This window comes from Triturus cristatus, chromosome 2_2 (genome assembly GCF_964204655.1).
Source record: "Triturus cristatus chromosome 2_2, aTriCri1.1, whole genome shotgun sequence".
Classification (NCBI taxonomy): domain Eukaryota; kingdom Metazoa; phylum Chordata; class Amphibia; order Caudata; family Salamandridae; genus Triturus; species Triturus cristatus.
The window spans coordinates 1,164,703,315-1,164,718,808 of record NC_140582.1 but is presented as its reverse complement, the minus strand read 5'-3'; the positions used below and the strand labels follow the sequence as shown (position 1 = coordinate 1,164,718,808).

Genomic DNA, 15,494 nt, shown 5'->3' with positions numbered 1-15,494 from the left:
ACAGTCTTGGGGACTCCCACCAGTGACAACGAAGACAAAATATAAAAGTACATAATTTTGCACACTTGTGTAAAAAATGCACGCTTAATTCTCCGATTTATGGAAGTTGATTAAACTTTGTAAATTTAGGATAGCTTCCTCTCATTTGCAGGCATAAGCTAAGTGTAGCCTGAAAATGCTCTTTTTACATGGCCCATAGACCATGGGGCAGATTTATGACGACTGGCGCATCCCTGCAAATCAGCAGGGATGCGCCAGGTAAGATGCGTCATGCAAGTTTACCCTTGCGCCACCACAGATGCGCCGCATTTACTATGCGGCGCATCGTGGCGCAAGGATAAACAGATGCGTGACGCATCTCCTATCGGAAGGGTGGTGCATTGCTGGAGTTGTGTTGTAAGCGCGACGCAGCTCCAGCAATACTCGTGGCCTGCTCATACATGACGTGGTGCGTCACACCTTATGCCTGCTTCAAGCAGGCGCAAGGTTTTGATGCGGCGTCGGCGGAAAAGTGACTGAGTGGAATCTTGTAGATTTCACTCAGGCACTTTACCAAGGCTTTACTGCGCCGGAACGCCCCCCATCTCCCTAGATGCGTCACATTGTAAATAGGGCGCAACGCGGCGCATGGTTTACACTGCCGCTGCGTCACAGAAGTGACGCAACGGCGGTACAAAAGTGACACAAGGGGCTCGTAAATCTGCCCCCCAGTCTCTAGAATTGTAAATAATCTTATAAAAGTACCGCTTTAAAACTTTCCATGTGGACCCTACAAATACATAAATAATGGAACCTTAAGTTAAAGCGGTGTAACTCCAAACTTCATTCCCTGTCGCTTAGCCCCACACCTCACTCTTGTTTAACCAAGGTCTCTGGAAATATCAACTCTGTTTCTGCCGAAAAAACATCCATCAAAAGTAAATCAAGTAAATAAAAAGCAGAGAGTGGAATTAGGAGAGAAGCATTGTATGTGGGTAGTGGGAGATGGTATAAATTGGGCAACAGTGCAAATCTTTTGATATACATTTTTGCTTGTGCCTCTCAGAGATGCTCCAGAATCTTGAAACTATGGTCATGTTCAAAACCTCGTGATGTAAAAGATGGCTGGTGTAAATCTATGACACTATGAGAGGGTATATCTGCGCCTATGAGTCAGTTAGGAATTTGAGCCCATTCTAAAATATTGCAAGTTGATTATCAACTGTGGCTGAGAACACTTCCATTAATGTATGGGACACACAAAGAAAGCTGAGAGAACTGTGTTTTTTGGCCACTCCCTTTTTACATAGTTTCACCCCATGGAATTACCACACACTCAAACTAACTCACTCACAATTCATTAATGAATTACGAATTTCTATTATGAACAAATCACAAATTTTTCATATAGAAATTAAACTTACTGTAGGGAAAAGTTTGTGAATCATGCCCACCCCAGTTGTGCTTTGACCAGAATGATTCGGAATTCTTTTCAGGTGAACATGGAAACAGCCCGCTTCTTCAAGAGTGACTTTGAGGAGAACGGGAGCATGGAGAACGTATGCCTCTTCCTGAACCTCGCCAACGACCCCACGTGAGTGGATCGAATTTTCACATGTAGGATGCCAGAATCATCTCCATGGGTTCCAGACTCCATCAAAAGTCAAGAAAGTGTTTGGAGTTTAGCTGACATGTGGAATATCAATATAGTCATATGGGAATTGTCCATGGATTGATGTAGAGAGCTACAATTGAGCTTATATGACATCTAGCAATATAGGAGAAAAGAGGGCTCAGGTGATACCAAACACCAAATTACATAATGATACACCTTCAGGTCCCTACCAAAATGTTTGCGTATTTTTACATATTCCTGTGCTGGTTGTCACAGAAGGCTCACTTAGCCAACGTAGACTTAGATCACAGGTGCTCGACGAGTTTTGAAGTAACAGATTCAAAGGCTTCTTCAAATGTGCTGAAATTCACAAGTAGCAGACTTGTCCTCAAGGCTCCATTTATTAAAGGCATGACACCAAGTGCAATCTGACCGCAAACTGCTAGATTGTCCAAATCGTTGTTGTAAATGATGGGGATCCATCAGGGTCCCAGATTGTGCCAGATCTGGGCCAGCCCTAGAAATGTGCTGATTTTTTTCCCGGTGACGACACTAGGATAAATTCTGTAGCACCGAAGTGAGCTTTGCGTTCAGTGCCTCAACCTACAGGGGAGGAGAGGGGCATCTTAATTTCAGATGCGTTGGGTCCAACACAAATGCCTCACTTAAAGGGCCATCAGCGCTCCTTTTGTTCAAGTCTCCTCCTGAATCGCTGCTAGCTGGAGTCTAATACCTTCACGCCTAGAAACAAATACAATCAGCTCGCCACTTCACACATGCTGGAGAGATGAACTAGGTTTTTGGGACAGGTCTTTGAGTTTTCTAAGCTTCGTATGAATGAGATATGCGTGCACTATAAGAATGTTAGCTTCATCTCTATATATGAGTATTTACACTGACAACCATTTATTTAGTACGTACTAATAAATCCTTATTACTATCTAAAGGAACCTTTAAGCAACGGAAGAATAAAGAAAGACTGATAAAAACAGTAAAGTTCTAGACGTATGCTTTGCAGTTTGCATGCAGCTCCTGGATGCCAGTTCATAACTCACTGAGGGCCAGATGCAGCAAGCATTTTTCTTGTCGCAAACGGGCTGATTTGCATAATCATGACGTTTGCGACCTGAAAAATGCATTTTGGTATATATCATTTCCAAATTGTGATTCAGTAACATGTTACCGAATCGCAGTTTAGAATTGTGAATACATACTGATTCGGTATTAGGAAGGGGCGTGCTTAGGGCATCCCTTCCTAGTACCGAATCTCAGTGGTATGTAAAAATGTTTAGCGGTCCATAAACATTCACTTTTTGCCACCTGCCTAAAGTAGGTGATAACTCATTCACAAACAAAAAAGGAGCCCCTAAGGGACCCCTTCCCGTTTGTGAATGGTCGTCAAAACATTTTTTAAGAGGTGGCAGTGGTCCCACGGACAACTGCCTGCTCTTAAAAAATGAAAAGAAAGCTTTTCATTTTTCTTTTTTAAACGCAACCCATTTTCCTTTAAGAGAAACGGATTGCATTAAAAAAAAAAGATTGCTTTGATTAAAAGCAGTCACAGATATGATGGTCTGTTGACCCCAGCAGGCCACCATCCCCGTGATTTTAGCGATTCCTAAAGGGTACAAAATTGTGACCTGCCTTATTAATATTCATGAGGTAGGTCGATTTGCGACCCACTAGAATCGCTAAATTTGCAGAGAATCGCAATTCGTTAATTGCTACTCATAATATTGATACATCTGGCCCTAAGTAACTTGTGACCTACAGGTCGTACCACGATTTCTACAGCTGTCTACATAAAATGTTTGACCTGCCTCTTACATGCTGTGCTTTGCGGCAGGCACATCAACCCTCAGGGCTATTTTGTGATATGTCATAGCTGTGACCAGTGTGAATGCAGATACCTCCAGCAAGTGCACCGAGCACCAGATTGATCTTATGCTATATTACCACAGAATTTGGCAGCCACACAAAGAGCTCTGCAGCAGGTGCCATAAACCCTTGTGTTATCTTACAATGCTGCCTGTTTGCTAAAAGTAATTAAGCCAGGGCATATTTGTATCATATTTGTCCTTGTTGCCAATTTTCTTGGGGAAGAGTTTTTAAAAAACACCTAAAAGTATAAGTTGCATCTCAGATTCTGCTCCTCGTGTCTTGACCCCTCCTAACTCCGCCCCCTTTCTGAGACTACCCCATCACTTTTAATTCGTGGGATCCCAGAGTACGTTTTTTTCCATTTCAGCACTGGTCCAACTTTAGTTACATGACTACTCATTGGTCACCTGATGGAACTGAGTGCCGTTAATTAGGCCACTCACTTCTCACCCTTACAGCAATCTCAGCAGTTTCTTTGCAGGACATCAGCTGAGTCCTGAGTGAATATCAATGTTGCATCATTAGGATTAGCACTCTGTATAGAATGCTGAGATTGGTTCAGCCAATCAGAATGCTTTGAGTGCTGGTGCTAACTACTTTTAGAACAAGCATTAAAAATGCAATAAGCCTCGCCCTTTATTAAGTTAAAGCCATTTGCTTTGCTATACAATACCATTAGCAAAGCAAATGGATTTAACTTAGTCAAAGGCAAGACTTATTGCATTTTCAATGCTTGTTTTTCTTCTATCTAAACCCACCCACTCTGCTCCTCTGTTGCCCCCCTCCCCCCGCCCAGTCCCCATTGCTACTGCCACTTAGCATCATTTACTTGGAAGTTGCAACCTCCTGTACCATTCGTCCAATGCTCCACCCCACCCTCTCGTTTAAAAAAAAATTATATATATATATATATATATATATATATATATATATATATATAACACAATATTTTTTCTTTGGGGGGGAGGGAGTTCCAGCAGCTCCAATTTGCTTCTGGGCCGTTCATTTCTAAATAATTCACTTTCTCACTCTTGATGGAAGTTACACTCCAAGATGTATTGTAAAGGGAGAGAAGGGAAAGACACCAAGCAGAAACAGTCTTTCTTTGCACGTTGCTGCAACATGAAACAATGTAAGTTTGCGTAATTGCTAAATCAGCAAATCTAACTTTTGAAAGCACCGTAAGTTCTTAAACACGGAATCTTTGTTCACATTTTGAAGTAGTACAGTGTATAATAAAAAAAATGTAATGTGGCAGACTGTATTACGCCGTTTTTTAAACTAATCTTTTACGTATTCTCAGTGCTTTCTGTCAAAGGCACAAATCTAAAATAATTGCAGTAACCAAGTGAGCTTTCCTACCAGAACAATGCATGTCTCAAGAATCGGTTTCAGTTGTGTTTATCATTTAAGGTGTGTCACGCCTTTGCATCATATGTATGCAGGTGTAAGGCCAACACAGTTTTTACAAACTCAATTGTTGTACGCACAGGATTTCTCCTTAATCACAGGCTAAGTTAAAACAAAGTACTGCCGGGGGTCGAACCTGGTTCGCCATTTCCATAGTCTGCAGCTTCGCAGTTAGACCACATCTGCCCCTCGAGATAGAGAGCCACCCCAGCCTCCCTACTGTGCACTCACCTTCACCTTCTCGTAGTAGCTGCCTGTGGGCAATCTCTCGATATCTGCAAACATGGGGTGCTCTTTGATGCCGCGAATAACATCGCTAATTAAGGGGGTTACGTCTTCCACAGCCCGGGAGATCTCATCCGCGCGGAGCCATACCCCACATCCCTCAAAGACTTGCCCCGGCTGCTGTGAGGTGGTATTTGGGATGAAATTGAAGACGTGGCGTTCAGCTCCAGGGGTGTTGAGCACACCGGGGACTTTGATGGTTTGGTCTCCGAACTGGCTGCACTGCCAGAGGATGCCAGAGCCTCAGCCACCCCGTCTGTACTGGAGTGGCCGCTGGCAAGAACAGGCTTGCTTTTTCCTTTCGAACTGGCTTTTTTGGCTATTGTTTCATCCCCGCTGCTGTTAGGTGGTAGTCGGGGTGAAACTGGAGAGGCGGCATTTGGCTCCCGGGGTGATGAGCACACCGGGGACTTTGATGGTTTGGCAGTAGAACTTGCTACACTGCCGGAAGATTTCGGTACCGAAGCCTTAGTCACCACGTCTGTGCTGGAGGGAGCGCTGGTGGGAACAGACTTGCCTTTATCCCTCGAACTGGCTTTTTTTGGTTGCTGTCCCATCTTCACTTGTTGCTCCCTTTTTGCTATCCCTTTTGATGGTACCCCGTGCCTGTCCATCAGTCTGCGAAGTCGCCTTGGTTTGTGCCTCTTGACCCTTGGGTGAAGGAGTCTTTCCTCAGCCTACCTCCTGGCCCTGCTTCTTCTCGTCCCCCATGATATCCGGCATTTGCTCAATGCTGCCCGGTGCAGAGGGCGAATCCGAAAGAAAGGGGAACTGTCAAAAGAGGAGTGAGGTTCAATTAAATGAAACATAACATTGTTTACACTATCAGTGCTGGAAAGGAGAACAAGCATATGCAATGTAATCGGTCCGATTGCATTGCAAATGCTTACGTTTAAAACTGAGCGCGGCGTCACTTCAGGGACACCGCATTCGGTTTCCTTATATATGTCTTAACTTTAACACTGAGTGAGGTGTCCTTGAAGAGGGCGCTGGGCTCAGTGCTAAAGTTAAGAAATAGATAAACAAACCGAGCGCGGTGTCCGTGAAGCGGCGTCGCGCTCAGTTTCAAAGTTAAAAACAAGCACGGTCCGCTTTCACTTTCGTCCGAGCATGGGGATTTCTTGTCTTTATGGGGCCATGTGTTTGAAACACATAGCCATATAAACATAAGAAACCTTTTGCGACGGGAGGAAGTCAGACAAGCCCGTCCAAGTGGGCCGTCTGAAAAATAGAAAAGTCTACGTCACAAAGTGCTCTTTCCCAATGGCTGGCCACCATTTAGCATAAACGGTGACGCCAGCCAATAGGAAAGAGGGGCGGGGCTTGAAGCCCTTTACAGAATTCCCTCAGAATCATTAAATCTGGCCGAGCGAGCTGCGCATGTGCGTAGCCACGCTAGCCGAGACCTAAAAAGGAAACGTTGAGAGCTCTATGGAAGGCACTGAAGTATCTCAGGGCCAATAATGGCTGGTATGGACATTCGACTGCAAGGTTCCAATGGTTTTCCTTCTGTTTTTCTCTGTTTATTTTAGAATATTCTCCCATCAGTGGGTGGAATATTCTAATAGCATTCTTTTCCCTCTGCCTCTGGCAATAAAAGTTGTTGATGGCTCGCTACTTTGTTATAGGCCTGAACTGTGGCGAGGCCCTTTAACAATCATTCTAGCCCTCGGCAGTGGGCGATAATGCTATATTATGACATTAAAATTTGAGAGCTACATTGAAGACAATGGAGTGGCTCAGGGCCTGTAATGGCTGGTAAAGACTTCAGCTCCTACATTCTAATGTTTGTGTTTCTGTTTCTCCCTGTTTAATTTAGAAAGTCTACCCTATGTGGGTGAAATATTTCAATAAACTTATAGCCATAATGCCTTTGGCTATACCAAGGCAATTAAAGTTAATCTCCCATGCCCACTAGTCAGCCATATAACTAGGGTTCAGAGCCTCTAACAACCAGTATAGCCCTCGACAGTGGGCAATAAGGCAACATTAGAATATTGGAATGCTGAGAGTTAGTTCGTTTTAATCCTGTGAAAAATCAGATTTTTAATCTTTTAATCTTACCTGTTGACTTGAATTTGAATTTGTGGGTTGCACTGAAAATCACGCTCTTGCACTTTAGGCTCTGACATTTGTTGGGGGCAGCTAAAAACATTGTTTTATTCTGAAAGCAGTCATTTTTACTAGTTGAGGACAACTACAGACACAATATTTGGGCAGTACGCGCTCTAGCTGTTACAAGCCGCCACATGTATATAGTGGGGCTCGCTGCTTGGACGCACGCAGTGGACGCATTTGCTGTTTTTACTAAGTTAGTTTGTTTTAAACCTGTGAAAAATCTGATTTTTCGTCCTTTAATCTTTCCTGTTGACTTGAATTTGTTCGTTGCACTTAAAATCGCGCTCTTGCACTTTAGTCTCTGACATTCTTTGGGAGGTGGGAGCAGCTAAAAACACAGGGGCATATTCACAAGGATCTATCGCCGAGTTAACGGCACTGTATCGCAGCTAAATTTGTGATAAACTTATCACCCCAATCTAAGCCCGTGTTAACAGCCCACAGCACCAGTATACCCGCGATAGCAGCCACAAAAAACATCGCCACAGATTACCCCCGCAACTATCGCTAATGAGATGCAGAGTAGGCGTTCCCGTGCGAAAAGCCACGACAACACCACACCTCAACATTCTCAACGACCAGCCAGATCGGCGATAAGAACACAAAACAGGTAATAAGGTGCGTTAGCACCCGGAAACAAACACCTGCTCAGACCTGGTGCAAAGGCGGACGACAGCCTGCACCACAAAAGGGTGCCCAGCCCACAGCCACATCGGAAGGGTAACAGATGCCATGGAGCCACTGGTCATGCGGCCCAGACACCCAAGAGGGCTACAACACCCACCGCCACAACCCCAGGACCCCAACACCCACCCGGAACACCCCCCCCCAGACCACCACAGAGGCAGCGCAGACAAAGACAGTGGACCCCCAGGAAACGCACTAGCCTCACAGACCCAACATCTGACAATGTCATTGCCCGCTACAGGCACAAAAGGACAACCATTGTACGCATCCTGACCAACACAACCCAACAGGCCAACGGCACCAAGCGGACAACCAACATCCCACCCCACACAAAGCTGCTGGCTGTGCTGCACCTGTTGGCCCCTGGTATCCCCCAACCAACACCCACCAGAGTCGGAGGAATCTCACAGCCCGCCACATTCAAGTCCCTCACACCTGTGCTGGACATCACCATCAGCCTGGTACCTCAGTCCCTATACGTCCAACACAATGTACAGGATCCGCTGGAGACCAAGGAAGGACCATACGCCATAGCTGGATGCACGCACGTGTTGGAGGAAATCCACAGCACACATGTCCTACAAGTGCCCTCCTGGTGACACAACACACAATCACCGCAACAGCAAGCACACGTCTCACATCAATGTTCAGGCAACATCAGAACACCGTGGGACCTCCACCAATGTCGCCTCCAAATACCCAGCCAGTGTGCATGATTCCTTCATCCTCCGACAGTCCATCAGCAGCCAGCATACCCATACCCAAGATGGCACCAAGGGAAATGCACAGCCCCTTGGCAAGTTCCAAATGAACACCCCACTCAACTCAACTCCACAACCATGCAACTCACAACTCTGGCAATGCACACATCACAAAATCAAAACCAACATGCAAAACAACATGTCCACCCACCAGACATGACAGAACAACTCACAATGGTAACCTGGGCAAGCCGTGAACATGAGCCATCAATGGCATGGCACCTCAGCCACACACTAGCCGAATGTGGGGAGAGGTGGCAACCAGGCATGTGTGAAGGAAGCAGGAGAACCATGATTGGGATAGTACACAATGCCAAGAGTGGCGGAGATGTGCTGGACAGACCGCAGTATGCAGAACACACCCATATCCATGGTGACATACACCTCTGGCGTATGGAGTGTAGTGTTAAGTGGATGCAACCATGTCACCCCAGCCAGTGAGGGAGTTCGCGGAAATGTTACCTGTTACGTCCCCCCCATAAGCGTGAACGGAGTGGGATAGCCCGGCGTACGCCAGGCCAGTGTAGGGGTGTGAATAAAAAGCATGTAGCCTTGGGCATGGTCCTCTTCCAGAAAGCCCAACGTCTCTGCCAGGGCGGCACCTCTCACAACGCCACGAGGCCGACACCGTCCTCGTGAGTGGAGTTGCCTGCGATCCTGTGCGCATGCCGTACCCCGGCCTGCTGGACTCCGAACCCGTCAGGCCCACCCCTGCGCAGCCAGGTCACACTGATCACCTTCCGACACCGGCGTGTGTCAAGGAGGGCCCACCACGTGCCTGCGCAAGCTCCAAGCCCGAGGCACATGACCTTGGCAGCCTCCTCAGACCATCACTTCCTCCACAACACAGGCCCGCTTTACTCCTTTCTCGTTGACGTACTCTACTGCCGCCTCCAGCCTACACCACAGTCAAGTAGGTCAGACATTTGGAACTGAGTCTTGATTACACCACAGCAGTGAACATGATTTAAGACAGAGTTCATGTCACAATACTCCCTTTGATGTGGTGCAACCAAGTCTGTGCATAGCATTACAACCACACGTGTCTTTGGGCCTACGCAGACTACTGCCCTCGGCCTATGCTGCGCATGAGTAGGTCACAGAATTGGAACTGAACATCGATTATTCAAAGGCAGAAAACATATCATCGCATGCAAGGAGAGGCATAAGAGGATGACGCGTTGCAGTCCGGAGGGAATAGGATCATCATTACGGAGGTGATCGAACACTACCAACAACTGCCCTGGTGTCACTAACTCTGTGCATCGTGAGCCAACGACAGGTGGGTGTGGGCCACTGCTGACTGCTGCCTCCGGACTACACTGCGGTCCAGCAGGTCACAGAGTCTTGATTTAGCGATGGCGGAGTTCATATCTGTGTACCGGCATCATCGCAGACTGCATCCCCTCTCAGCACCGGTGCCACTAAGTCTGTTCCCCGACATTCATGGACACTCTCTGGTCGTACATTGGTGGCGTCTGAGTCTATGGACTAGTTTTCATCCTCATGTAGCTGATACCGAATTGGTGGTGAAAACAAGGCTGTCGCTTTCCACTCCACCATTTGCTGCTTCCGGATAACCTCAGACCTTCCGCATCATGCCCAGGAGGACACCTTTCTCTGTCCCCCGCAAGACTCCGCCACATTCATCTTCGACATCGATGAGGACCCGGTCACTGCGCGTGGACCTACCTCAGTGCACCGCAAGTCACCATCCCATGGCAGGATGCCTGTGCCGGCCGCTGTGCATCCGGGGCCACTAACTCTGTGCTGGTCAGGTCCGGGACCCCTTCTTCTGAGATATTGGATGGCTTCTGAGGCGATGGCCTTAGGGTCATCAATGTCATGTGTCTGTGGCCCTGCGCTGTCCGCTGCCTCCGGCCTCAACTGCGGTCGACCAGGGCTCACACATCAAATCCAGTTCTGACCCGCCACCACCACCAGGACCACCTCCAACCGCCATCTGCCAGAGTCGAAATGGTGGTCCTGACAGACTTACGGAGTTGCTCACACCTGTCGTGGATGCCATCATTAGACTGATACCCTGCTCAGCACTCCAGGTGCCACTGACTCAGTGCACCGCAAGCCATCATCCGTTACTGATTGAGTTTTGTGTTGTGGAGAGGTTCCGCAGCAATGTCACCTCAAGCAGTGTGGGAGACCTGGGACATTGATAAGGAAGATGATGCAGGTCTAACACACCCCACTGCATCTGCATCAGGAATATCTCGAAGGGACACAATCCGAGACTTCACATGGGCGTGCTCAGCCCAACCTCAGTGCACTGCAACTCACAGACACTTCTGTTTGCATGTTGAGTGTCCTCTGGACTTTCTCCAGCTCCCTCCATGTTGCTCAGCAGTTGACTCTGTTATACAGGTGTTTTCAGTTTCCGTTGCACTGGTGTCCACTGATCTGGTGGTTGCCAGCACCAAGCACTCCGTGCGGGCTGGCTTACACTCACCCCACACACATCCAGCACAGGCGTCACTGTACATGTGGCCCTTTCAATAAAGGGGCCGGGCGCACGTGCCCGTAGCCAGTTCAACATAATATCTGCCTGTGTCCCTGTGGTCTTGTTGTATGCATGAGGGCCCTGGGCCCTACGACATTACATTGTGCTGTGTACAGAGGATGCAGACATGTCACCGCAGGCAGCGGGTTGGAGCTTGGACATGTAGCTTTATCGTCACCCACTCAATTTGTAAGGGGAGTGGCCAGGGCCGTCGTACGCAGGGCCAACATGGGTGTGTGACAGCTATTTGCGTGCCCCTGGGCGTGGTTCTGTACTGTGAATGTGCATGTACATGTGTCACTATGGCAGTGTGGGTCTCCTTTGTGGGGTGAGGGTGGTACCTGAGGGCGATAGACACCAACGTATGTGTTCTATTTTGCCTTCCATGGTTGCGGCACCCACCCACACCTGTTGGGCCACCTCCTTTTGGCGTGCTGACACCTGGCATTGGGGTGCTATGTGTGGGTGGGTGAAGTGTCGTGAGCCAGCTGTGCTTGCAGGTTCTTCTTGCAGTGTGGTCTGTTGCAGGCTGTGTTCTCCTCTGAGTAGCTTGTCTGCCCGGGTCCTGGTGGTAGGTTGTGTGGGATGTCCATAGGCTGTTGTAGGGCGTCGGTGTCAAAGGTGTGGTGGTCCACTCCGGCTTCATAGATATGTTGTCTTCTGTGCTCTGCTGGAGGTGTTGTGTGCCCCTCTGCAATGTGAAGAGGAGATGCATGTTGACATTGTGTTGACATTTATTTTGGCGCATTGTTCTGGGTTACATGCAGACTGTATGACAATTTGCATTGTGACTGTATGGGAGGTACTGAATACTGCTGCGGGACAGTGTACATTTGGACTTCATGACGGATGTGAGGTCGTACGCGTACATTTCCATTTCACAGTTTCCTGCTCTGTCAGATGTAGTGGGCATGTTTCTGTGCATGTGTGGAGCCAGTTGTGTCCTCTGTTCTGCAGTGTTGGCTTTGAGCATTGTACCACATTGTCGTCAATGTGGGTGTGCTGTTCTTGCTATGTTTGTGTGCTGCAGTGTTCCAAGGGAATCAGGGACATGATCCTGGGCAATTGTGGGTGTGCAATGTGCCACACCTCATTGTGCATGTGTGCCACTGTGCCCATCTCCCCCGTCCCCCCAGTCCCCGGTTGTTACTCACCTTGTTAATGTGTCAGGTCCTCTCGAGCTGTGTCCGTACTCCCTTCTCCTTGCACCGTCTCCACAATGGTGACTGTGGCCTCAGTTTGCTCCAGCTCCTCCTGTGGTGCAGGACTGCCACCTCCTGTCGCCGTTCCAGCCTACCTGTTAGCAGCAGGTTTGGGCCTGGTTTAGGTTGACTCATCATGCCAGCGCCTCTTGGCCTCCTCGATTGGCCTCCTCGGCACTCCGACTGCATTCCAGGCGGTCTACTTGTGGGTCAGTTGATGGTATTGTTCTGTCACCTCTGTGACGCTGATCTGGTTTTGCTGCGGACTGCACCCCGACTTCCTCTCCCTCTTCTCCTTGGCCGTCCCCGTTGTTCCTTGCTGGTGGTCTGTGGGGGTTGTGGGGTTCGCCTTGGTCTCTGAGCTCAGTCAGGGTGCATCCAGGTTGCTACGTGCTTTGGCTTGTTTCTGGTGTGTTGTTTCTGTGGTTTTTATGGTGCATTTTCCCGCCAGACGTGTTGGATTTGCAGGACTGTGGCTGGTTTTCGCTACTTTTTGTACCGCGATTGTCCTCATCGCATGATTTTTTGCGTTCGCGTTTTCGCATTTTTCTAGCATTACGTTGATTTTAACACTGACATTTGACGCGTTATCTGGTGACTATTGCATGCTACCGCCGCGTTGTGAATACTTAGTTGGCACGGTGTAATTTTACCGCGATAGGCTGCGATGTTGAGAGTTGCGTTAAGCTACTCTTGCGGTAGTTATCACACGTTCTTGTGAATATACCCCATTGTTTTTTTCGGAATGTGGCCATTTTTACTGCTTGAGGAAAACTATAGGCACCATATTTGGGCAGTACACGCTAGCTGTTCCGAGCCATCCATAAAGCGGGACACGCTGCGTGGACGCGCGCAGCAGGTGCACTGTGCCCATCAGCGTTCCCGGAAGCGGCCAGCAACAGACAGTCTGCCCGTCACAGACCAGAGGTAATTTACCCATTGGCTGCAGTAGAGCCCTCATTTGTAGTCTTACCCCTGTGAATAAATATGTTGTTCAACCCCCTCTACTCCCACTTAAAAAATAACATTTGCCCCCTGTGTGACTTCTAGTTAATCTCTCCACCAAGGGATAGAAAACTCCCTTTATTACTGTGAAAAAGAAAGGTAGGACTTCGTTCCTTGCAGTTTAAATAAATGTCCTCTCACTGCAGAAACACGCAGTTAACATTTTTGACCTTTTGAAGAAGGACGCGCCGGACCTATTGTTTCGGACAGACACATGGCTCGCGGACACCTCATACCGCGCCATTACGAACACCATCCCTAATGGCTATAAAATACATAAGAAAGACTGCCAGTGTGGCAGGGAGGAGGGTTAGCTCTGATCTATAAGGAAGACTTTGACTGCTAGACTATCCCGAATGAGGGCCTTGTAGGAGCTGAAGCTATAGGCTTTTGCATTACTTTGTTGCCTCAACAATTAGTGGCCTTGGTTCTAATTTACAAATTCCTGGGCCCAGCGGGCTGTGCTCGGGTGGCATACCTGTGTATGCAAAGGACAAGGTGCTATGTAGGCACTTGGACTGAAACAGAGGATGAGATCAAATGACAGAATGAGTCTCAGACTTATTCTAGATTTACATGTTTGAGTGCCTAGAAAATGCATCACACGCCTCTGGCAGGACTGGAGTGGAAGTTGAACACAGCCCTGGAAGGTAGACAGATGCAGATGCTCACATTTGTCTATTATAATAACAGTGAATCAATACTCCTCATAGCTGCTTCTGCCAGATTTGCTTAAACCTTGATTCTGTCTGTGCGCTGTCATTAAGGTTAAGTTAGCCCTGTGCTACATTACTGTCAAAGCCTGTCTAGTACATCAGACTGGTGGGCCTCAAAAAGGACACCATCCATCTGTGGTTGCTGAACATCTTTGAGACATGTGAACTTTTGCATCTGAATCCCTGAGCTCTGAATGCGTCCTCCTCATTGAACATGTTCATCCTTCATCCTCTCTCTGAGACTGGATGCTAAATAATCCCCCACAAATTACTGATTACCATTGTGGGTTCATGTGGGTCTCAAAGTATTAGTAAAGTGGAGCTGTACCACCAGACAGTAGTGTAATGCAGAATGATGCACCCCCTTATCCTCCAAGGATGGGTTAAGGGGGTGGGGGGGGTGAAGGCTTGGGGGACCTTGTAGGCTTGCCCCCATGTGCTGCAAGGTCTGGAGGGGCCTGTGTTACGCCCCCGCCACCATAGTGTTTATGCGAACAATAGCTACAAACAACAAATGAATCGATAGAGAATTTTTTCAAGGTAGTGTATCAAATATGTATCTGTATTTTCATAAATCATGTTACATTAAAATTGCGTAGCATTTATTTCTGTCAACAATGTTGACAAAAGATCACGAATTCAGGATAGTATCACTATATGTAATTCAGATTCATAGTTCCACATTCCATGATTCTCATGTGGAACCGTAATTATTATCATTTGGGAATTGTCAACAGATTGAGGTTATTAATAGTGCCTGCTTTAGAAGTAGGTGATAAAAAAACAGAAGTGAAAGTTAATGAAAAAACCTTCTGATTTCCGGAGGAAGTGCTAAACCTGTCATAGAATACATCTGTGGTATTTCCCAGATCCTACGGATAGAGCGGTAAAGACACTACCACAGCTGACTAGTCCTGCAGATTTAGCACATCATCCATTACCAACCACCTTTGAAGCCCTCCAGGTACCCAAGGCCTGACACGTCATGTTAGAAGTTGATGCGTCAATCCCTGATGCATTTTTTTTTGTATACTAATTTTATTGGGGTTTTAGTCGTGCATCACAGTTACAGGTGAACATTATGCTTGAGATATCATTCTTAAGTCATCAACGATTTAGGTTCATGCTCAGTCCCCCCTGAGTAAGGAATATTCCCGTCCCCATCTACCCCCATGAGTCAGTACAGAGTCAAGCTCAATCCCTGATACATTTATATCCTCACTCTCTGTGCTTAATTTGAGCCTGTGGTTTCTGGTACTTGGCACTTATTTGCAGGCACTGGAACTTAATTGCCAAAACCTGCATTTATGACAGCTGCCA

At 47.5% G+C, this 15,494-nt stretch overlaps 1 protein-coding gene across 1 annotated transcript in view; it reads left to right on the top strand.

The window, feature by feature from the left end:
• The window catches only part of ATP6V1B1 (ATPase H+ transporting V1 subunit B1), a 326,669-nt gene that overhangs the window by 278,370 nt on the left and 32,805 nt on the right, over positions 1 to 15,494 (top strand). The window contains exon 8 of the mRNA XM_085642709.1: positions 1,476 to 1,573. Coding sequence (XP_085498835.1) covers positions 1,476 to 1,573 — 98 coding nt within the window. The remainder of the gene's footprint in view (positions 1 to 1,475; positions 1,574 to 15,494) is intronic.